The sequence below is a fragment of the Diadema antillarum genome, unplaced genomic scaffold, assembly GCF_040938485.1.
Source record: "Diadema antillarum isolate AM-2024a unplaced genomic scaffold, OU_Dant_1.0 seq00001004_RagTag, whole genome shotgun sequence".
In the NCBI taxonomy this organism is placed as follows: Eukaryota; Metazoa; Echinodermata; class Echinoidea; order Diadematoida; family Diadematidae; genus Diadema; species Diadema antillarum.
The window spans coordinates 382,005-406,290 of NW_027271842.1; the positions used below are offsets into that span (position 1 = coordinate 382,005).

At 38.0% G+C, this 24,286-nt stretch overlaps 2 protein-coding genes across 2 annotated transcripts; one reads left to right on the forward strand and one right to left on the reverse strand.

The window, feature by feature from the left end:
• Nucleotides 1–1,263: 1,263 nt before the first annotated feature.
• Nucleotides 1,264–4,608, reverse strand: LOC139742520 (protein DGCR6-like). The gene is made up of 4 exons (XM_071653052.1): nucleotides 4,469–4,608; nucleotides 3,154–3,314; nucleotides 2,300–2,406; nucleotides 1,264–1,816 (listed from the first exon to the last, which is right to left on the reverse strand). The coding sequence occupies exons 1-4, from the start codon at nucleotides 4,606–4,608 to the stop codon at nucleotides 1,598–1,600; spliced, it is 627 nt and encodes a 208-aa protein (XP_071509153.1). The 3' UTR covers nucleotides 1,264–1,597.
• A 4,401-nt stretch (nucleotides 4,609–9,009) lies between these two features.
• On the forward strand, nucleotides 9,010–24,286 carry LOC139742542 (importin subunit alpha-5-like). Its single transcript, XM_071653075.1, has 13 exons — nucleotides 9,010–9,069; nucleotides 9,505–9,633; nucleotides 10,544–10,632; nucleotides 11,175–11,270; nucleotides 11,726–11,898; nucleotides 16,976–17,058; nucleotides 17,734–17,928; nucleotides 18,308–18,376; nucleotides 18,730–18,786; nucleotides 19,342–19,518; nucleotides 21,021–21,203; nucleotides 21,679–21,828; nucleotides 22,707–24,286. The coding sequence occupies exons 1-13, from the start codon at nucleotides 9,010–9,012 to the stop codon at nucleotides 22,806–22,808; spliced, it is 1,563 nt and encodes a 520-aa protein (XP_071509176.1). The 3' UTR covers nucleotides 22,809–24,286.

Below are 24,286 nucleotides of genomic sequence, written 5' to 3' on the forward strand. Positions count from 1 at the left end.
GTGGATAACGTTGCGACCCAAATTTCTATTTCATTGTAACCAGAATCTTGTTATAACTGTGTTTGTTATAACGGGAGTGCACTGTATTGTGTTTTCATGCCATAAAATCTGAGTGTCTAGAGACCAAATGCTGTGCAACATTTATGCAGTGGTCAATGTGTGTTATCTATGCAGGCTACTTGTCAAGCACATCTTTGTGACACTACTGAGGTAGACACTTTTTGTGATTTCGGTAGACCTCTTTCATGACTGCATGCTATTGAACTTGGTTGCAGTTTTCTATTACATGTCAAAATTTCTCTCTTCTCTCTGTCTCAAAAACAAATGGGGAGGGTAGCACATATGCACTGAAAACGTCTGTCGAAGAGCTTCACAACAAACCGCACGAACCTAGCTGGTTTTAGATCATCTTTGTCTGCACTAAACATCATGTGAAACTTGGTAAATACAGACACATTCCAACAACAAAATAAAAACAAGCTTTTGATACGAGTTGTGGCCATTTTAGTGAAATAGATTGAGTGAAGTTGAACAAAGTTCAGGAAAAACAGTAAAAGGTTTTGTCCAATGATTACAAAAAAGAAAAAAGAAAATAATATACACTAATAAGGGTAACAAATGCCTGATTCAGATTGATTTGGACTTTTTATATACATCAAAGAAGCTGAGCTTGCTGATAACATCTTTTATCTCTCTTGATACAATTTTCTCTGTATTCAAGAGGTTATTTACTTCTATTACTGTACACTCCCTTGCATTCAAGAGACTCAGCTTGCCGATATATATAGTATCTTCAGTTACTTCTATGACTGTACACTCCCTTGCATTCAGGAGGCTCAGCATGCTGAAGGCATCTTTAGCTACTTCTATTATTGTACACTCTCTTGCATTCAAGAGGCTCAGTTTGCTGATAGCATCTTCAGCTACTTCTATAATTGTACACTCCCTTGCATTCAAGAGCCTCAGCTTGCTGATAGCATCTTCAGCTACTTCTACAATTGTACACTCCCTTGCATTCAAGAGCCTCAGCTGGCTGATAGCATCTTCAGCTACTTCTATTATTGTACACTCCCTTGCATTCAAGAGCCTCAGCTTACTGATAGCATCTTCAGCAACTTCTATTATTTTACACTCCCTTGCATTCAAGAGCCTCAGCTTGCTGATAGCATCTTCAGCAACTTCTATTATTTTACACTCCCTTGCATTCAAGAGCCTCAGCTTGCTGATAGCATCTTCAGCTACCTCTATTATTGTACACTCCCTTGCATTCAAGAGGCTCAGCTTGCTGATAGCATCTTCAGCAAATTCTATGACGGTACACTCCCTTGCGTTCAAGAGCCTCAGCTTGCTGATAGCATCTTCAGCTACTTTTATTATTGTATAACTTTCTTTCTAGCTGCAAACCTACTTGCATTTGAGTTGCTTGTCACATTGCTTCCGGAAAGTGAACACAGACAATATCTGTCCATTTTTCATAGCCTTATATCGCTTTGTTAAAGTCACATTTGGTATGCCGGCAGCTTAAGGGTTGCTTTGCGGAGGTGCACCATCATGCACCAGCATCTGATGGAGTTGTGTGGTTCACCTCTACCAGTCATCAGCTGCCGGAACCCTCGGTCTCCTTGCGGTGCAGCTTGGTAATGAACTCCAGGAGGTACATCTGTAACCGGACCTCAGTGGGGTCCTTGCTGCGGTGGAATCCGGGCACGCCCGCCTTTTCTAGTGTGTTCTGCTGCTCGGCGACGCACATGTCGAGCTCAATGAGGATCCGCTCATCCATCCTCTGCTGCTCCTCCCGAACCCTCTGTTCCAATGCCTAAATGTCAAGATACAGGTGTGAGAGGGCATCTAGGTAAGGTAACTGGCATCTGGTAGGCAACTATGGCCAATATCAGTGTGAAGCACACACATAAGGCACGAGGCTGCTCACATCTGGCAGAATCACTTCTGTCCAAAGTTCATGATATCTATCTATAAAAAATATATATCATCATTTACAATACATTTTCACCGCAAACCTATTTTATGTATGTAACAGTTTATGGCTTGCCTGCATGTTGCAAGATTTGTATAAAGTCTGCTACCAGGTGAATATGAGGTGATCCCCTACATTAAAAAAAAAGAGAAGAAATCACTCTGCATGCAATACATTATCAAAACTAGCATCCAATACATCTGCATGCACACACTCCTTTCACAGCACATCAAATTCAGCACACTATGATGTGGAAAAACAAAAACATATATATCAATAGCTACCTTGTTTTGTTGAGCCATCACAAGTAGTCTTAATAATCACCTGTTTCTCATGCTCATTGTTGTTCTTTATCAATGGCAAGTTGTGAGGTCGACCCCTTGAGTCCTGCAGGGCCTGTTCATGCCTCTTCATCATCTGTTGCCTCTGGGCTGTGGCAACAATTAAAATAGAATAACGAGACCAAAATTGAGAAAAAGAAAAAAAAATGCTGTCAATTTTTCTTTTGCCATTGAATGAATGCTTACTTTCTCAAAAAACATGGACCATGTCCTTTCTACTTTACTGCTACTTTACAGCTACATGCAGTGTATGTACATAGAAAGTGCTACTCCATCATAATTGTTTTACTTAATTCTACCTCTTCCTATTAAAATATGGAGTATAGGGGAACCTCAAGATAAAATGGACCTAACAACTATGTCAATTTCCTTGTAATATGGGGGGGGGGGGGGGCGTTTCATGAAGGAACTTGTCGGATAAAATATCTGACAAGTTTTGAGAAATCCTTTAGTCTGATTGGCTGATTTCTCTGAACTTGTCGGATATAATTGACTTGTCGGATATAATTGACTTGTCAGACATTTTATCCGACAAGTTCCTTCATGAAATGCCCCCCAGCATGAAATGCCCCCCTGGTCTCTCACTACATTAGGGTACAAGCATAAAGAAATATAGGAAGTTGGGGCCTGCAAAATCACCTTGTTACAAGGGGGTTTGCTGTATATCTGACCTCTCTATAATGAGACTGCACTGTATTTAAGAAATCTAATAAAATGAACAGTAATTATATTCAAAGGGAAAAAACATAAAAAACAACTTTGTAATCCTTGAAGTAGGGTATGAATGAGGTACCTGGTACAAAACTAAATCCCCCCAACAGTCTTTGTGAAACTCACATTTGTGGCTATTGTGCAGTTTCGACCGCTGCTCCATTAGCTTTCGCTCGGTCATCTGTTGGATCTCGGACAGGTGCTGCACGATTTGGAACACCGTGCCGTCCAGCAGGGACTGGGCCAGGCTGGACAGGGTGGTGTACTGCAGGCGTTGCTGCAAGTTTCTGAAATGCAGTGATGTTGGGAAAATAAACTGAGATTAATGACTGCATAGCAGTAATTCCATTTTCAACTGATACATCAATACAAAGAATGTTCTGTGATACAAATGAACTGCCATTATCATACATATCAAACATGATAATTCATTTTTTTTCCTCAAGTGTATTGTTGCTTCCAATTAATGTTAATTGGGGCCTCACCCTAAATCATATCCCAAATGTACGTACTGGTATGCTTGTTGGTATTTGCTTGTGTGTGTGTGAGTAGCAGAAATGACAGAACTTCTACACAATTTCTACTTGTCCACATGGACTAAAATGAATGATACCCATACAAGACCAAATTTCATCCATCTGCCATACATCACTACAGTGCACTCCCGTTATAACGAACACGGTTGTAACAAAATTCCGGTTACAATGAAATAAAAATTCAGGCTGCAGCATTATCGGCTCTATGTATTCTTATTGTTTATTTGTTCTGTTATAACGAAATTTTGCTATAACGAAAGAAAACTGCTGTGGACTTCGTTAAACAGGAGTCCACTGCATTAAGAGGTAGGACCTACAAGCAGAAATAGGAACACCAGGATGATTGAAATTTGGTTGTTTTCTTTTCTCTCTAAAAAAAGGGAGAATTTTCGTATTAAATAGATAGTTTGCAGGTATCTATGTACTGCTAAAAAAGAAATAAATGATATGTTGTACAGCACTGATAAGTACAGTGTAATTCAACATTATAACTGCTATTTGCAAGATATAATTATTCTGTAATCTTCCGGAAATAACAAAGTCTATACATTCACCATTGTGTATAAAGAGAAAATAAGATTTTATCAATCCATCAATCAAATATAATACATATAAATGATATCAAAACAGGAGTCATTATTGATATTTAAAGTATGTAACTGGGTCATAATCAATCACACTTTTAGAAGTAAACATAAAAAAAAAATGAAAAGTTAAATGTGCACAGAGACTGCGAGACAAAAAGGATCAACACTCAATTAGATTTCCACATCATGAGATATTGTATCTAAATCTCTTTTCTTGCCATTTGTTCTACAAGTACCCTTCATCAAAACTGGTATTAGCTAGAGTACAGGCCAGCACTATCTCACTGACTTAATAGACCTCAAGTTGGACATGCTTACAGAGGAATGTTCTTGGTCATGTCTTGAATCTCACTCAGCATGACATAGTGTTGTTCTTGTCTCTGCTGCTTGCTAGTCTCATCCAGGTAGTCCACCTCTAAGTCATCATACTGTTCCTCAACAGCCGCACTGTACTCCATTCTTGAAACAGTGTCTTGATGAAATGCAGTGCAAATGGTAAAGATACAAAAACTGAACACCACTTGTCTTTACTAAGAACAGTGCAAGTCTACAGTAGTATACTACTATAGTATTAGTAAAACTAAGAATATGGTTGTAATATAGACTATATAAATGAACACAACAAAGAAATATTCAATGTCCCTGTCTTGGATACTATTCAAATCAGCAGCTAGCTCCAACACTACAAACAGGGGAACAGGTATATAACTGTGTACATGTACATTTTTACCACTGAGGTCAATGATGTATTAAAGGCACTTAACCGAAAGATCGGTCTGTACCTGGTCGTCGGGGATACAGCTGTATGTTCCGCAGAGACTGCGTCTGGCTTCACGGAATCCCCTCCTCCAGAAGAGAGGGATAACGTCAAAAAATAGACTCCTCCGGACAGACAGATCTTTCTAATTAGGTACCAGCCCGGTACATTTCATTATTTGTAATCATTGATTAACATTTAACACTAACACTAACAGGGTATACACTGTCCACAGTAGCCCAACCAGACGCCGTGCGAACGACTAGGCTGTGTATAGTATATGTCCACAGTACCATAAGAATGCATGATTGGATGCGCAAAGAAGCAAAACAGAAGAAGAAAGCATGCATAAATTCAACACAGGTGAAGCTGTTTTGTGTTAAGCAAGAGGTATTGGAATGAATTATATTGCTATACGATATATACAAAATCTCTTTTAATGGAACATGTGAACCTCCTGAAAAACCTAAAACATTGACCTACTGTAATGTAACTCGCGAACAAGGATGACTAGGTAGGAGGCTCCTATTCATCCTTGTTTGAGTTTATAAATACAATGTTTTGGGTTTTTCAGCATATTGGTTTATCACTCATCAAGGACCAGAATAACATCACACTAGACAGAAAATCTGTCCGTCAAAAATTATTTTTTGGCTTTAAATTTACGGCTCTCCTGGAGGGGATTCCGTGAAGCCAGACATAGTACATCTTCGCTTAACATGTCCCCTACGACAAGATACAGACCGATTTTTCGGTCAATATGGCACTACGATTTACGGAATGTGAAAGGCACCAATGGGAAAATGTAAAAAATCATCTGGAATGTCCGTTTACTATAGATCTGGTTCGTACTACGTAGTTTAAACGAACTCTCGTCCTCACGCTAAACCTCAATTTCAAACTTCAGAGAAAATAAAAATTCTCCAAAAAAAGTCCCTGATGATATTCTGAACATCAACATGGATGTCACCAAGCCCACGGGTAACACCATCACCACGGCCCAAGTTAGTTAACTACCGCTGTATTCAATATTAGATTACTGTTAGACAGAAAGATCCGTCTGTCCGGAGGACTCTTTTATATTTTGCCATTAACGCTGTCCTCCGTCGGGATCCGTGAAGCCAGACGCAGTCTCCGCGGAACATTCCCCGACGGACAGATACAGACCGATCTTTCGGTCAAGATTACTGTGTACTTTAATAAGACCGAGATCAAGTTCACTGCTATTACAGTGCTAATTCAATCATTACTTAAGGATCCGATTTTTACCCATAAATTTTTACAACTTCCCAATGGCATTGGCAGATGGAGTCAAAGCAGTTAATCAGGATGCTGGATTCTTGTCGTCGTTATAATGACAATTGCCGCCATTCCAGCAAGAGTTGCCAGATCACACAGTTAAAAATGTAAAAACCATACATCAACAAAAGAGTCCCCATCATACATACCCACTCAACGCCGTGCAGAGTTTATGCTACCACGACACGAGCGAGAGCAAGTAAGTGACGCATGGTGGCGGGCGGCGCGTCGGGTGGCGTGGGCCAGCTGGGGGATGGAGAGCTCGACCCGCAGCAATGCGAACTGCTCCGTGTTTACGGCACGTACGTACGTGTGTTCGTGTACGCGTGTACGTGTATGCATGAGTCGAGTATGTGGACGCTGTACCCAATGCTTATGCTGTACCAGAGTTCTGTGCGCTGTAGCGCCATGATACAGTGTGTGTGATCGATAACGCTACTGCTATCGATATCTCCAAGGGTATTTAAATTCCGAAGATGTTTTTATTTCAGCTATAAAAACCATCAAGTTTACAGCATGTTTACATTAAAAAATATGAATTAATTCTTGAAACGTATAATCTATATAATTTAAAAGAAAAAATAGCCAAAACTTGAATAGCAACTTATATAAATTTGAAAAATATTTAATAAAAGATTATCATGAATATTGTTTTCGCCTATCAGCCAATGAGAAGCTCTATACAGTCGGACCTTTAAACATCGCGGAGTCCTTTGAATCAATTTCTCACAATTGCATGTGACTTCAGCAAGTGCAGGTAGGAGCTCTATCGCTTCTCATTTTGTTTTAATAGCTGCCAGATTTAATTTACTTTGTCTCATTCTGCTCATTCTTTCAGTGCTTGTGTGTGATATTTATAAGAGAGGTTGCTTGTGCATGAGAGAAATTGACTGATTGTTTATTCGCCTTTAATTCCAAATGCAAATTTTGAACAAACTTATAATTTTTGTATGGCATCATGTTCCTAACCGTGTTAAAGTTGTTAGTTGTTAATGTTATTGTTAGACATTCATCCACAACGGAACCATGCCATGGCCATGGGCATGGCAAACACTAACTCAAGACTATTGAATAATATTATTACTATTAACACTAGCAGTAAGTTGAGTAACACAGAATACGTAATGTTAGAGTGAGTGAGACTTCGTGTGTGTGACTCAATTTGTGACTTGCGAGTGTTTCTGTCCGTGCGAGAAGTGTCAGATGGGGCCTATTAGGGGCCTGTTTTATCACTTGTTTGATGCTTCAATGCGATTGCCATTGATTGGCATTGAGACGCTCGATCTGTGATATCTACGTTAAAATTGGCTAAAACTTGGTTGGTAATTCTACTTGGTTAGCGTAAAGCGTAACTGCAACCTCCAGCGTAGACAGAAAGATCCGTCTGTCCGGAGGACTCTTTTATATTTTGCCATTAACGCTGTCCTCCGTACAGAGGGGATCCGTGAAGCCAGACGCAGTCTCCGCGGAACATTCCCCAATGGACAGATATACAGACTGATCTTTTGGTCAACCTCCGGCGCAGCGGCTCTTCCTTTTTTTTTTTTTCTTTTTTTTTTTGAGGGGGGGGGGGGGAATTGCCCGGGAATTACTTGTACTGTCATAAACGTAATAAATATAGAATGCATAATGTTGAGCGTATAAGACGATAAGAACCGGCGCTGGAGGGAGGCAGGATCGGCTCTATTGACTTTCATTTAATTAAAACGTTTATCTAATCCATGACCATGTAAAAGACTATCAAAACAAATTCCCTATCCAAAATCACTGAACCAAAATCACAATATAGATGGGTCTAATGTTAATTTGTTTATACAGTAGCTTTAATTATTTTCATTCAAATTCACGTAAATTCGAAATGAATTGTTCATCGGGAAGCGTCGATGTCAACTTCCATGTTGTCACTAAAGACAAAGTACAACTTGCTCTTTGTACCCAATCTGACACTGAGGTTTACAGTCTGATGCAACAAATCCTTATTCAGGTAACCTGGCCACAAAAAAAAAAAATAAAAAAAAAATAAAAAATAAAAAAAAAATTGGGAAGGTCACAATTCCTTGAAGGGACTGTACAGTACTGGTTGAGGTAAGGGATTCATGTTTTGAACATTTCTAAGTGAGATAGTGAGAAACCTCGTATGAAATATGAAAGATCATGTAATTTTAAGAAGGATTCAACGTTTATTTGATGAAAATTGGTTTTGAAATGGCTGAGATATCCATAAAAGTGATAATAATAAAAGGCGACAGGCCACAACTTTATAAGGATCTCTTTGTTTCACCTTGTTTTTGGATATCTCGGCCATTTCAAAACCGATTTTCATCAAATGAACTTTTGATACCCTTTATAATTGCATGCTCTTTGACATCTCATAGAGTGGTTTTCTGAATATCTCGCAAAACGTTAAAAGCTAAATCCTTACCTCGACCAGAACTGTACACACCCTTTAAGAGTCTCTAGGACTTGTTGGTACATGCTTTTTATACAAATGTGATTCATATGATCGATTAACAATAATCGGCCTTTCCTTGACAGTGAGATGGGTCAAAACTAGGTATCAACCTAGTATTCTAGTAATAGCTCGGTGATTACATGTCTGTCTTTAAATTGATCCATTTTCCACTTTCCCTTTCATGCAGCTCAGCTCAGTAACCAGTGAGAATCTATAAAGTAGCCCGCAACGCATAACCACTTCCAAGTAGTGTGCACAGAGGATTCCTTTAGCCAGGAAAACAGTCATCACACCTGCTTGTGCATTTCTTTTTGAAGACATTTGTTGAGTGAATACAACTGCCAAGTCATCATGCCTGGTATTGAGAACAACAGACTCAAGGCCTTCAAGAACAAGTCAAAAGATGTTTCTGTAAGTATGCGTATGTCAGTCTCAATGTTAGCTCTTAAACACCAAACCTACAACTTAGGAGTTATCTGTACATACAGTTGTATATGACCATGACAAAGTGAACTCAATCAATTTGACAATACAATAGTTGGTCAATCCTTATTTTATTTCAGATGTTGTTTTTTTATCCTGTATTTTTTTTTAAAATTCAATGATGAAAGCCATCTCTTGGAGGACATTACTGTTCTCCGATAATACGCATGGCTGATATTTAGTGTTGACATTTCTGCATTTTAGTTATAAAGGCAAAGCTCACACCCTTAAATAAATTATTGAACATCTGACAGAATTCATCTGACATGAAAACTTTCCCTGCCTTTTGTGATCTGACCACGTCTTGTGTAGACGTAATTGGACTAGGAAACTATGATTGTGTCTCATTGACTTCTTTTGTAGGAGCTTCGTCGCAGGCGTAATGAAGTCTCTGTTGAACTCAGAAAAGCAAAGAAAGATGAGCAGATGCTGAAGAGAAGAAATGTAAATACAGAGGAGGAGCCAGTTAGTCCACTGCAAGAAAAGAAACAGGTTTGTGTGAATGCATTTTGAATACCGGGGACACTGAAGACTGAAAAAAAAAATTAAAGGTCCAGTTTACCTTTGGGAGCAGTGATTCTACAAATGTTCAAGATAAGCCATTTGATGCATATGTGTAGGTCTGTTGTATCACAGAACATCCTACCATATAAGATTTTTGCATTAAAGCGTAAAATATAAGAAGATGTGTTTTTCTCAATAAACCATAACTGCAAGACAGTTTCGTCTGGAAACATTTTTATTATAACTATTGTTCACATTTTGTGTATTTAACTATGTGTACACTTAACATTGATTATACGGATTCAAATTCTGACAGTGGTTGTTTCTATCTCAAACTCACATTTTAGAACTATTTTTAAGCACTAATGCTAGGTTTTTTTTTCATCTGCAAATGGTAAATTATGCCTTTCATCAGAAAGCCTGTCAGTTCTCCTTGGAATATTTAAACGCTCTAGCCATTCACATCTGATGAAATTGGCACATAGATCATTGTTGTACAATTCCTTCACTTTCTTTTTGCTATTTTATGGAAGATTGATATCATGTGATGCACTCCAAGGAAATGGCATGTGGGCAGAAGAGTTGATGTCGGACACAAACATCAATATTGGTCTAATGGTTTGCTAATCAACTCGGATTACAGCAGTTTACTAAAAACAGTCCATGATATATGGTTTCATTGTTAAGAAGGACTCCTTATGGTATCAATCTTGTTTCAGGATTCACATTCAATATCTACATTGTATTAGTATATTAAAAGTCAAAATGAAATTCTCTCCAAGTTTCTGAAAGCTTGTCCGAATATGGAGGACTATATCCCCTTTTTCCCTTCAGAAATATTTCTATGCTCAATATGAGAGTACGTACCTAGTAATTCAAATTTCCTTTCTCAATGCAGCCAACTGTGCAAATGACCATCCCAGAAATCTGCAAGGCAGTAGAAAGCAAGGATGCAGCAACTCAATTCAATGCAGTTCAAACAGCACGGTAAGCCTTCCATAAATTCATCTCGGTAGATAAACTTGGCTCACAGACATTGCAATCTGTGCATTTCGTCTTTACTTGTGTCATGAAGCAGCAAAGCATCAGTAACACACATTATTTAAACCCATTGTTTTGTAAATGAAAACAGAACTTTGTGATTTGAAACAGCACTGGAAATACTAAAGTTGATGGGGATTTATTTTATTGCAAAGTGAAGTAAATGAATCATGAGGCTTTGTCAAGGAGCTCTCCTGTTTGTTTTTTATTTGATTTTTTTTATTTATTTTTTTTAGCAGCTTACAGAGTATGTGAGGTTTTTTGCTTGCACTTTTCATTTGTTGGGCACTTGACAAGCACAAGTATGGTGTATAACACACCACCAGAGGTCTGTACTCGGCTGGAAGAAGAAGAAGAAAAGAGGAAGCATGTATAAAACACTTGAAATATTCTGAACATCTAGCTGTTACTTGCCATCTTTTCTGTAAGCCATTGGGTATCAGAACTAAAACTTGCGCATGGATTTTGAACACTGTTCCATCTCACAGGAGGATGTTGTCAAGAGAAAGGCAGCCACCCATCAACAACATCATCAGAGCTGGGCTGGTCCCCAAATTTGTTGTGTTCCTCAGTCACCATGATAAGTAAGTGAACATATTTTGTATGGTAGTTCATACATTCTTTGCATGGCACAGAGGATTGTAAATTCATTTGTTATAATGTAAAGAGGACAGTGTAAAGTGAGTTACATACCAGTTTTCAGGTAAGGGGTTCATTCATGTTCGTTTGATAGTACTCAATTTTGCTGATGTCCACAATGAAATTGATCTTTATGGTCAATCTGATTTCATAAAGGTGTTGTACTTGCAGTGAAAAAAAAAAAGAAAGATACATGCAATTTCATAAAATGTTTTTGTCATGATTGGACCACAGTGTTTGACATTAGACATTCTTAGCCCAGTTGTCCTTCGAATAATTATCAGACATTGCTGAATTGGCCGTCTAAAATCTGTGTCATACTATGATAAGTTCTCATGCAGTGATTGGCTGTATTCAGTCCACCTTTGACCTATTGACCTTTGTGTGTGTGCCATTGCAGCCCTTCCATTCAGTTTGAGGCTGCATGGGCCCTGACAAACATTGCCTCGGGAACCCCGGAGCAGACCAAGGCAGTTGTCAGCGAGGGAGCCATTCCCGCCTTCATCAGGCTGCTTTCGTCACCCCAGTCCAACGTCAGTGAACAGGCTGTCTGGGCTCTGGGAAACATTGCAGGTGCGTTTGACCCATGAGGCTTTTCTCATGCCTTGCATAATAAACAAAGGCTTGGATCCATACATGCAGCTCAGAAGCTGACTTGCGTTAGGGCTAGGTTAACTTAGTTCTTAATTAGTAACCGGGGGGCCAAAAGCTAAAAACAGAGGTCGAGTTGCACTCTCTCTACAAACTAAGTAGACCATGCTTATTTTCAAGTTTTTATTGTAACAAACAACATTCCACTGGTCTACCTCAAAAAATTTGTTGCGAAAGCCTCCAAATCCAAGATGGCGTCCAAGATGGCCGCCATATTTACTGAATTTGTTATTTGAATGATAGAATTTGATAGAAACATCAAATTTCAACAAATGTGACGTCGTATGAAAGAGAATAAAATTTTCTACAAGTTGATACCATTTTTGTGGGTTATTGTGATAACTGGATTGAGATTTTAAGGAAAAAACACTCATTTTTTGATATTTTTCTGAAAAAAGGAAAATCATGAAAATGCTTGATTCAGCATAAATCAGAGAAAGACTGAAGGATTATCTTGAAACGTTTCAAGAATTTTGTTTGACATATAATTAATATTTGGAGAAAATTAGGGGTCAGCACTATTTTTGGTTCAGGAGTTATAATGTCTCAAACTTGAAAACTCACTACGTAAGAATGGCCACTTTAGTTGTAACCAAGACCTTGTTGGTCATAAAAAAGTCTGTGCGCGCCAAGACTACTACACGCACCACTGGCACTGGCGCTGTTAGCAGCGCCAGTAGTGCGTGTAGTAGTCTTGGCAAATGCAGACTTTTCTTTGACAAACAAGGGTTTGTGCCTGCAAACTAACTTTTCATATCAAGTGGTAGCTCAGGTGATACTGATCGCTATTATTTCAAAGTAGATTGTTCTGAAGCAGATGAGATGAAGCAAACAAAATTTCAAATAGAGGTAATAGCTTGAAATGTGGCACCAATCTTGTTATAGATAGTTTAAGACACAATTTAGATCAACCGCTCAAAAAAAAAAATCAAGATGACAACCATCAAAGTTGACATAGTGTATTGCGCCAAATTAAATGTATTATTTCGATTTTGATACAATTTTGTCTGTTGTGATATCTTAAACGGTCTTAGGTTTTTATGGACACATTTTTAAGACCAGTGATATTCTACTCTCCGAAAAAGAAAAAACTGACAAATCGAGTGGAAGTTTTTACTTTTGATGTGAGGAGTGAATAACAGAAAACGGTGAATTTAGAGTGAAATTGGAGTGACTTTTGAGTGAAAATGTTCATTTTCACTCATTTTAGAGTGACCTTAGGCAGGGCTCCACACTAACTTTTATTTTTGGTGGCCCAAAGGCAAATATCCGACCTTTTTTGGTGGCCCGATCAGGCCACCAAATTCTTCATTTCTGACATTTTGGTGGCCCACCGGACCAACGTAGTGTCGAGCCCTGCCTTTGAATAGGGATCACTCGTCACTCTTCGAGTGATCTCGAGGTCACTCTGAAATAAATGAAAATGAACATTTTCACTCTCGAGTGATCCTGATATTTAGTATGGGAAAGCATCTACCAATGGCATAAGTTCAGATCAATTGTGACACTATAACCCACATGAAATCAGCCCAAAAACAATCTGATAACAGTAAATACAGTTTCAGCATGCTTATTTGTAAATGGGGAATATACAGCACGAATAATCAATTCGGAAAATTTTATTCGAACAATATACTGAAAAGTAATTTCGCACAACACATTTAAGAGCGAAGTTGAGAAATTGCCGCCATGTCGGATTTTTTTTTTTTTTTTTTTTTTGCGGGGGGGGGGGGGGTTCGGAACAGAAGGGCTTTCAAGGACATCTACGGATCAGACATTATTACACAATTATACCATCATCATTCACGTTTCTACAACAGCAGAGTAACATACAAGTAAAAAAGCATATAGTATCTTTGATACAGAAGCATTTCTTTTTTTTATGAAAGATTGGGCCTTACCCAAACACTGGAATGAGCTCCACCCCCCCCCCCCCCCCCCAAAAAAAAAAGACCCTCAATATGGTTTACAATAGTACAATATCGTTCGGATGTATAGAAACATGTAATAGACAGAAAGATAAGAAGATTAGAAATATATATCAAATTATAAGTTATAAGTTGAGATTTAACTTTGACGCAACACACTTAAGGTATTGTTTGCCATTGGGAGAGATATCACATTCGATTTATATGTGCAGGTTAGTTGTATTACAAAACATTCTACCATGTAAAAAAATCATAATAAAGCCTAAAACATACGAAGATATCACCATATCTTTTCAAGAAACCATAACCATGATAACTGTTAACAATTTAGTATTTGAATTTGAATTTGAATTTGAATTATGTAAAAAAAAAAACATTCTTATCAGATCTATTTAGTACATCTAACAATATACTGATTTAAGTTTGTACATTAGTTGTTCTATTCTTAACTCACAGTTTAGAACTAGCTTGAGGAATTAAGTAAAGCTGGATTTTTGTTTTACGTGCACTAATGGGAAATAATGCCTTGAACAACAACCTCGATTAATTACCGCCATCTTGAATTTTGTGTGGATACTGTTTTTATCGCTAATTATTACACATTGGAAAAATTTGTGCCAATTCCAAGCTCCTATCTCTTTTTGGAAAATACTTTCTGTTCAATCTTATCTGCCTCAGAACAATCTACTATGATGAAATGCTACAGTAATAGCGACCAGCGTCACCTACCACTTGGCATGAAAAGTTAGTTTGCATGCAGGTACTTGCAAGTCACTAGACCATTACAGTATTACATGTGACCATGTAAACACATTGTATACAAAATTTATAATGCATGAATATATTTTTTTTCAAGTTTTAGATGTTAACTTGTGAACAGTGTATGATATTGCCTGTAATTCCAGAAATATGAATTATGTCTCAATCTCAGTAAATCTCAATCTCAATCGCAGGTGTCAAAATAATTCTTCAGTTCTTCTTTGATAAATACTAAATCATGCATTTTTAAATTTCTTCTTTTTTTTCAAAACAATATAAAAATATGGATCCCCCCCGAAAAAGAGAAGCAAATAACCCCCCCCCCCCCCCCAATTTATCACAATACACAGCTAAAGTGGTATCAACTTTTAGGAAGTTTTGCTCTCCTTCATATGACATCAAATTTGTTGCAATCCAATGTCTCTATCAAATTTTATGTTTGAAATGTTAAATTCAATAAAAATGGCGGCCCCATTGGACCGCATCTGTACTTTGGAGGTTTTTGCAACAAATCTACTGAAGTGTACTTACGGAACATTGCTTAGTATGCTTAATATTATGTATGGTTTTGTTTTTAGAGAGAATGGAACTCGAAAAGTAAGCACGATCTTGGATTTGACCCTCTGTGACGTCTTTGGGAACAGATGCGTGCAAATACATATTATGTAAAATGGGATTTCAAGTTTGAGACATTATAACTCCTGAACCAAATACAATACTGACCTCCAAATATTGATTATATGGGAAAGATTGTAATTTCTGCATGGTTTTCATAAACATTTTTAATTTAATTTTTTGTAACTTTTTAGAGAAATATTCATGGTCCATTCTGAAAAAAAAAATGTCTCCATAAAAACCTAAGATGGTTTGAAATAGCATTAAAATGTTCAGAATATATAAAAACCATATAAATAGACACCAAAACAGACAAAATTGTATAAAAATCGAAATGATACATTTACTTGGGCGCAATACACTATGTCAGCTTTGATGGCCTGCAATCTTGAATTTTTTGAGTGATTGATCCAAATTTTGTTTTAAACTTTCTATATCAAGGTTATTTCAAGCTTCTATCTCTATTTGAAAGATATTTTTTGCTTCATCTCATCTGCTTCAGAACAATCTACTTTGAAATAAAGCAATCAGCGTCACCTGAGCTACCACTTGGTATGAAAAGTTAGTTTCAGGCACAAACCCTTGTTTGTCAAAGAAAATTCTGCGTTTGCCAAGACTACTACACGCACCACTGGCACTGCTACAGGCGTCAGTGCCAGTGGTGCGTGTAGTAGTCTAGGCGCGCGCATGCTTTTTTTACGACCAATAAAGTCTTGTCACAACTAAAGTGGTCATTTTTACATAGTGAGTTTTCAAGTTTGAGACATTGTAACTCCTGAACCAAAAACGGTACTGACCCCTAATTTTCTCCAAATATCAATTATATGTCAAACAAAATTCTTGAGATGTTTCAAGATAATCCTTCAGTCTTTCTTTGATTTATGATGAATCAAGCATTTTCATGATTTTCTTTTTTTCAGAAAAATACCAAAAAATGAGTGTTTTTTCCTTAAAATCTCAATCCAGTTATCACAACAACCCACAAAAATGGTATCAACTTGTAGAAAATTTTATTCTCTTTCATATGACATCAAATTTGTTGAAATCTGATGTTTCAATCAAATTCTATCTTTCAAATAACAAATTCAGTAAATATGGCGGCCATCTTGGACGCCATCTTGGATTTGGAGGCTTTCGCAACAAATTTTTTGAGGTAGACCAGTGGAATGTTGTTTGTTACGATAAAAACTTGAAAATAAGCATGGTCTACTTAGTTTGTAGAAAGAGTGCAACTCACTCGTTAAGTAAGCGACTTTTTGGGGTTTGGCCCTCCGGTTATAGGTGATTTCGAACATTTTGCCTTCAAGTAGAATGTGGAAAATTGCCACCTGGAATTATTTGTACAGGTGGATTTACATCTTGGATGCTTCTTTCAACAGTAAACCCATTAACAGCTAAGAGTTAAAAAAAAAAGATAGATCATCAGTTCCTCTTATAGGTATAGTCCCATCAAAGAGATTTAGGTTCCTCCTGCCATACAAGAGTTACAGACAATTTCTGCTGCAGAAACATAATCATGTGTAAATTTGAGTATACTTTACATATTGAGGCTCTTCTTGTCTGAGCTTGGTAAAAGCTTTGAGATGGTCAATTGAAGGTATTATAATTGTTTAGTCGTTTGAAATACAGTACTGAATATGCTTTGATGTAAAGCCCTACAATATTTTTGTATTGTCTCCATTTTGTTTCATTCTCAGGTGATGGCCCCGAGATGAGAGATGTAGTGACTCGCAATGGCATCATTGAGCCCCTCTTGCAGCTCATTAACCCCACAACTCCTGTAAGTATTCTTCTTCCTTTCTGCTGAAGTCATGTGATATAGATTCTTTGTATTCTTATGAAGTCCCAAAAGATTTCTATGTCACAGTTATCAGCTAGCACAAATGTTGTTGTTGAAAGTAGTAGTACACTACTTTGCTTTTCATTCCAATCTGCAGTTTTAAGCAGGAATAAGCTACCAAAGGTAGATATTATTAGTCAACTGTTGTAACCTTTTGGTATATTACAACTTTGCAAAATGGTTGTGTACATTCTGGGGTTCTTGCTGAGTAAAACTGGCAAACAAATTATGGCTCATGTGAGCTTTAGATTTGGCATAGATTTATTTGATGGCTAATGGTTTGAATCTTATGGCTGTTTTAGTACTGTAAAGGGACACAGTTGAAACAAAAATTCAATCCACATATTCCTGATTAATACATTTCAATTACTTGCAACCCAGTTTGTGCACGCATTTGGTAATGATAATTGATGTATGTCAAGCAAGCCCAAGGACCAGTTTTAATTGTCTGGGACATTTATCATGGAAGCATGCAGACAATGTAAATTAATCAGTTTGTGGGTCTGTGTCTCAAGATGGTCCTTGTGTGCCTGCATCCCTCAAACAGCACAGTTTCACATGACACTTGACAAAACCCTAATTGTGTCATTGTACCCCCTTGCTCTGCTTGTGCAGGTTCCCTTCTTGCGCAACGTGACGTGGACGCTGTCCAACCTGTGTCGCAACAAGAGCCCGCCTCCGTCTGATGAGGTGGTGGACCGAGTCCTTCCCGTGCTCCAGTCTCTCATCCATCACTGTGACAAGGAGATTGTGGCCGACGCTTGCTGGGCGCTCTCCTACCTCACCGATGGGAGCAATGACAGAATTGAGGTGAGTGCATCTGTATGTACAATGTGCAATCTGTCATTGGTTCCCAAACTGTGATGTTTCTGCCGCATAGTTTTGAGTTGTATGACTTGTGCTTGAATGATTAATGGAATATTTGTTCGTTTAAGTCAGTGTATAGCACTTTCGTATTCAAAAATATAATTGTACACATGCTTTGAATGGCTGCGTTCACCATTAACCAATGTCAATGATGTCCTCCAAATAACTACTGGTGTTACTCAATAGGTATAAAAAGAAAATTAAAAAAATCACCTGCACTGATTTGGAGTTGCCCTCTTTGTTTCTGCATGAAAGATTCTGACATTGAATTGTATTGATGAATGGGTTTTGATTCTGAATTTCCTTGCTTTTCCCATGACAGCTCGTCATCAAGGCTGGTGTTGTCAGCAGGGTCGTGGAACTCCTACGAAGCAATGAAATCTCAGTAATTGTAAGTAAACTCTATGTGTTTTTAGAAACTTTGGTCTTATTCCTATGCTAACCTTCATGATTTAAATGTGCAATTTTGATAAACTGTCAGAAGGCCTGTTTCTTTTATGAATTAGATAAATAAAAAACAACAAAAACTTGCTGACCAATGTAACTATGACCTCAGTGTGCCAATCAATATAAGACAAAGTTCTGGATGATATAATTTCAATCACAGCAAATTACTTGCATTTGCATGGAAAAGAGGCCGCTCACTACATTTGTTACCATAAAATTCTTGAGATCCATAAGGGTACATAATTATTATGTAAAAAAAATATAACAACAACCCAGTTTTTTTTCCTCCCATTGCAGACACCAGCTCTGAGAACTGTTGGAAACATTGTTACCGGTACTGACGAGCAAACACAGGTAAGAATCTTGGTCTCAATATCTAGTGTGTGTATACGGACAGTTTGTCCCTGGAACTTTTTTTTTTTTTTTTTGGGGGGGGGGGGAGGGGGTGTTAACTTGTTTGGTGTATTCTTTGTTACGATTGCAATCCCTTTATATGCTTAGCCTGTATAAGAAACAATAAAATGTCATGTGCTGCTCACACTGATTTATAAGTTCCTTTTGGTCAGTGATTGCTTCTGCAGAGAATTCTTACAAATTTGTAGTTCTCTAGGATCTGAAGTGTGAAATTATATAGGAGGTAGTCAAATATTTTATTGCCTTGATCTGGAACTGTACCCACTCATCAAAACAAGGTATGTGTCCACTGGGTAATGGCAGCATAAGTTGATCCCTTGTCATCACAAGTCTGTGGTGTATAAAACAAACAACAACAACAGCAACAAATTCTTACCAGGAAATTGAATCCATTTGTCAAGACAGTTTCAAGACTTACTGGTAGTACATGTCATGCCTTTCATATTAGCTCTGTTGCAGGTGCAGTGTAACTGATGTGTCTCTTTTCATTTGCAGCATGTCATCGATGCCCAAGTCTTGCCACTGTTTGTCAACCTCCTGAAGCACCCCAAGCCGAACATCCAGAAGGAGGCTTGTTGGACCATCAGCAACATTACAGCGGGCAATGTACAGCAGATCCAGTGTGTTGTTGCAGCAGAACTCCTTGTCCCATTGGTCACAGTTCTAACCAAGGTCAGTTGAAGCCATTGTGAATGGCAAAATTGTATCACAGAATTTTACTGCATTTGACATATATTTAGCGAGTCTAATTTTTTACAAATTTGGACTTCCAGTCAGTTTTGCGCGCATGGCAAAATTCATGATCGTGGAGTACAGCAAGAGATCAAGAAATTTACAGGTGCATGTCGCATTCAAGTTGGGATCAGAATTAATATTTTCTGTGTGTTTTGAAATTTGTGAAGAGCACCCGACTTGCACAACTCCTGATAATCAAAACCCTGCAAAATGTATGGCTTACAGTATTCAAGGATTTGACACAAATTTTTGTGATGGGGCATTTAGTGATGTTCAAACGTAAAACGGAGATTAACCCTAAAAAGACTGGGCTATTTTGGTAGCTCGAAAGACTGGGGGGGGGGGGGGGGGGGGGGGGGCCTAAAGGGCCCCCCCTTAAGATCTCGGCCGTGGATCGCGCGATCGCCGCGGAAATTTGCACAATGATAGTGTGCGATGTAATCTACAAGATCGTATATTTAAATTTTCCAAAATAGTCTTCTTTTATTTTATTTTGATTAATTATGCGAGAAATCAGACTTTTTTATATAAATCAGTAAATTAAGCTCCAAAAGTGCTCATTTTTGGTCTAGATATTCTTTGTAGCATTCTTAGCAAATGTACTTGAAAAAAAAATCGGTATCAAAATTAATTTCTTATTTATTTTATTGTTTTATGAATTTCTTATGTATTTCTTTGTTTTTTCGACCTTTTGTTTTTGTTGTTTTTTTTCAGCAAAATTTGTGGCAGACCCTTTTTGAAGCGTAATACTACGAAAACAAATTGATTTTAGCCATTGAGAGTAAAAATAAGCATATTTATATGAACCATGTGATAAAACTCAATTTGTATTGACTTTGTACACAAAATCACATTTTTGAGCCATTTTCGATCTCACATGCATGTACAAAAAGTTACGTAACTTCAGAACCGTACCCCCGGGTGTCACAAATTTGGTGTCAAAATGTGCGGGAAACTCGACAGAAAAAAGTCATAGAGCATCGCGGCGAGAGCATTGCGTGTTGCCGAGTAATCGCGCGAAATGTCGAGGGGGGGGGGCCTTTTAGGCCCCCCCCCCCCCAGTCTTTTTAGGGTTAAGACTTCAGTGTTGTACAGTACATAATGTAGAAATTTTTAGGATTAGTCCAGTGTATTTAAAAGCTCACATGAAACACAGCCACATTTTTTTTTTTTCACAAATAACCTTACTGTAAAGAACAAGTAATTTTAGAAGAGGACATGGCTAAGTGCATAAACATGGCAGTCACACTGTGGTTCATTACAGTTTATTTCACGTTGTACCCTTATATTTTGTCACTTGAATTCTTGCAAGTGTAATTACTACATTGTATATCAATGCCATCTACACTGAAAGGCTACTTTGGTACAAGTAGTGTGTACATGCAGACACTTAATGTTTCACTCATCTAAAATTCTGGTATGTAATTCTGACTTCTCAGGGTGACTACAGGAGCCAGAAGGAGGCTTGCTGGGCAGTGACCAACCTGACGTCAGGAGGGTCAGTGGAGCAGATTGTCCTCATGGTTCAGGCCGGCTGCATCAAGCCCCTCTGTGACCTGCTCAACGTCAAGGAGGCCAAGATCATCATCGTCATCCTAGATGCCATTACCAACATCCTAGCAGTAAGTCACATGCCACCCCCTATGCACATATGCACTTTCTTTTTAACACACTTTCTGCACTCGTATGCTTGTAAAGATGTTTGTTTGTGGCACGTGCTCAAAGTGCAGAGGCAGTTTTGGGGGGTTATGTTATTTTTTTATGGGGAGGGGGATCATTTTTATCAATTACTATAACTTTCAAGAAAGATCGACATATCAGAGGACATCCCTAGAAAGAAAGAAGAGAGTACAGGACGTAATGACTGCAGAACAAACACGTAGACATGCGAGGTAAGAGATGAATAAAAATGCATAGCGTAGAGTCTTTGGATTCCACTTCAAGTGTAACCATATGTCTTCTAGTCTCGTCACAGTAATTTGAATGGATCGGAAATTGTATTATATTCTCACTGGCTTCTGATAAAAGTTTTTAAAAATATCAAAATGATGTGTGTCGATCATTCAATGCACCCATTTATCTCTCTCAAACAAACAGGCAGCTGATAAGCTTGAGCAGCTTGAGACCGTCTGCCTGATGGTGGAGGAGGCAGGTGGTCTGGACAAAATCGAGTCGCTGCAGCAGCACGAGAATGAGAGAGTGTACGAGATGGCACTGGAGCTGATTGAAAAGTACTACTCATCACAGGTAGGTCTAGAATCTGTTACGTGACATACAGTCAACCTTGCCTAAGTCAAATCTATTTGGACTGAAGATACAGGTTTGACTTGGAGAAAATTTGACGTATACCTGATTAAAATCAATAGAACATGGAAGAGAAACGGACTTGAAAAGACCTTCAACTTGGGCAATTATTTGACTGAGAAGTCGACTTGAGCAAGGTTGACTGTAGTTGTGTGTGCATCATGTCCAAATGTAAATGAATATGTACAAGTTCCAAAATGAAAGCAACAGTTGCATTTGATTAGGCCTTGATAAAAGAGAATTCAGCATTTCAGGCCATGTGTCTGTTAATCATGAATGCTACTGAGTACTGTCATAACAGTTTGCAATCTGATATTGAACTTTTCAGCTCTGGATTCCTGGGAGAGATTTGTTCGAGGGTGACTGTATTTTGCAACCTTGGCCACTTGATATGGAATTTGATATTGACTTAAAGTTAACTATCACAAGCATTCCTGTTGCTCTCAACTTGAAAGACTACATTTATGCTTATATAATTTGGAGGCATGATTTATTTTTTGTGCATTTCTATAATGATGCCCTCTCTTGTCTTTGAATATGATGGGCAGATCGTGTGCCTATCACTAGAATTGAACCATGTAAAACAACATTTCATAAATTGCAAGCATTCAACAAACCACATGCAGTGTTATGTGCGATTTATGCTAATACAGATGACAGACTTGGCTCAAATACACACATCGAGCAACTACATTTATTGTTGGATGATTGATAATCCTGCAGCTTTCAGTGAGTAATAGGGGCCACCATCCAAACATTGTGCTTGTAAAACTTCTTTGAAGCAATGTACAATGTTCTTTGTTGGGTTGATTTTATTACAGGAGGAAGAGGACATCACAGTGGCCCCGACGACCAATGAGAGCGGGAACTTTGAGTTCTCTGCACAGGAATGTGCAGCTCCGCAAGGTGGCTTTGCCTTCTAAACCCGCCCTACTGCTGAATGCTGTATCAATGTGGAAATACATGTGCTGTTACATCGCTCCTTCGAACATAAGAAAAGGACATTTTTGTTTCATGTGGAATCATTGAATGGAAATCCTATTCACTGAATTTTATATAGTGCCTTTGAACAATGACAGCGAGGAAAGTTTATGGTACCTCAATCAAATGATTGTGTTTTTCATATTACATTTATAGAATCATTTCAAACATTCAAACCGCAAGGGATGAGTCTTTCCTACTTTGCTTGAATTTTGTTTTTATACAATGTATCACTACAGTGTTTCACAATGTGAAAAGATGTACACCATAGGCTTAGGATGTGCCTGCCCAGTAAAGTACATAGGTGTAGCTTTTTCAGCTTTTGTATTGTTTTAATGTATAGTTATCATTGGTTATGATTGAGCCAGTTACAGAGCACCAAATGAGGAGCTCTGATACAGGTTTCTTTGGATGATCATCAATATTCATGAAGTAAGAATGTCTTTGGCTTTGTAAAAAGTAGTAAACTGTTGTAAAGGGGAATCATTATCCAGTGGTAATGGTGTGTAGTTGTAGCTAGCAATAAAATATTTCATGAGGATTTTTCAAGGACTGCAAATGTTCCACTCTCTCGTATGTGATGTGGAGGAGGCATTTTAGTGATGACCTACATAGGTCTTAAAGCTGAAAAATGAAAAAGTAACAATGAAAGTAGTTTACAACATTGTCTAGAAGAGTGAGAGTACTGCAGTAAACAGACAACAGACATGTGGATATCTTATAGCCAGGTTGTAGCTTTTTATACAGAAAAATAAGACCCACCAACACATGGGTGCTTTTTTGTGTGTGTGATGGCATTTATTGAATGCATTAGTTTTTAGTACAGTAAATAGCCCAATCATCTTCCACATACTGTGCTACTTTTTGCAATACTTGGTAAACCAGTGAAAATTCAAAGGCCACAGCAATTTTGAAAGCAGATACCGTCTACGGTAAACTTTTTTCGTATAATTCTTATTGCTAGTGTTGGCTTACTAATGTCCAAATGCCACTCTGCTTTTGCATGTTGAAACTCTGATAATATGTTAAGAATGTTCTTGTTGCAATCTTGAGGAGCGTGAAAGATTCTGTTCTCTTACATTCCAGTTTGGAATACATATGCACAGCTGTACAATCTGTATTTGTGTTGAGGGGGTTCCTTGATTCATAATGGAGTGAACAACCCTTCAGGCTGCATCTTGCTTTTTTCCTCCCTTACAGGTATCTGTACACATTTGTAAATACCCAAATCATGACTTATTTGTACAAAGAAATATTACGTATCAGTGTTATCTGTCCAGACAGTCATGAACTGTATGTACATTTGTACATTCCGGTGTATGAACACTTGTACATTCCGGTGTATGAACACATTAACTTTGCTCCTCAGTTGGTATGAGACCCTCTGTTTAGCAAGCAATATTAAACAATTCCTAAACCA

Excerpts from the sequence above, each read along its gene's own strand:
- LOC139742542 (XM_071653075.1), top strand. The coding sequence starts at position 9,010 with ATGCCTGGTATTGAGAACAACAGACTCAAGGCCTTCAAGAACAAGTCA. Across the intron at positions 17,059-17,733 it reads TCATTAACCCCACAACTCCT|GTTCCCTTCTTGCGCAACGT; the intron begins GTAAGTATTCTT and ends CTGCTTGTGCAG. Across the intron at positions 18,787-19,341 it reads GTACTGACGAGCAAACACAG|CATGTCATCGATGCCCAAGT; the intron begins GTAAGAATCTTG and ends TTTCATTTGCAG.
- LOC139742520 (XM_071653052.1), bottom strand. The coding sequence starts at position 4,608 with ATGGAGTACAGTGCGGCTGTTGAGGAACAGTATGATGACTTAGAGGTG. Across the intron at positions 3,315-4,468 it reads ATGACCAAGAACATTCCTCT|AAACTTGCAGCAACGCCTGC; the intron begins GTAAGCATGTCC and ends ACTGCATTTCAG. Across the intron at positions 2,407-3,153 it reads ACTGCACAATAGCCACAAAT|CCCAGAGGCAACAGATGATG; the intron begins GTGAGTTTCACA and ends TTGTTGCCACAG.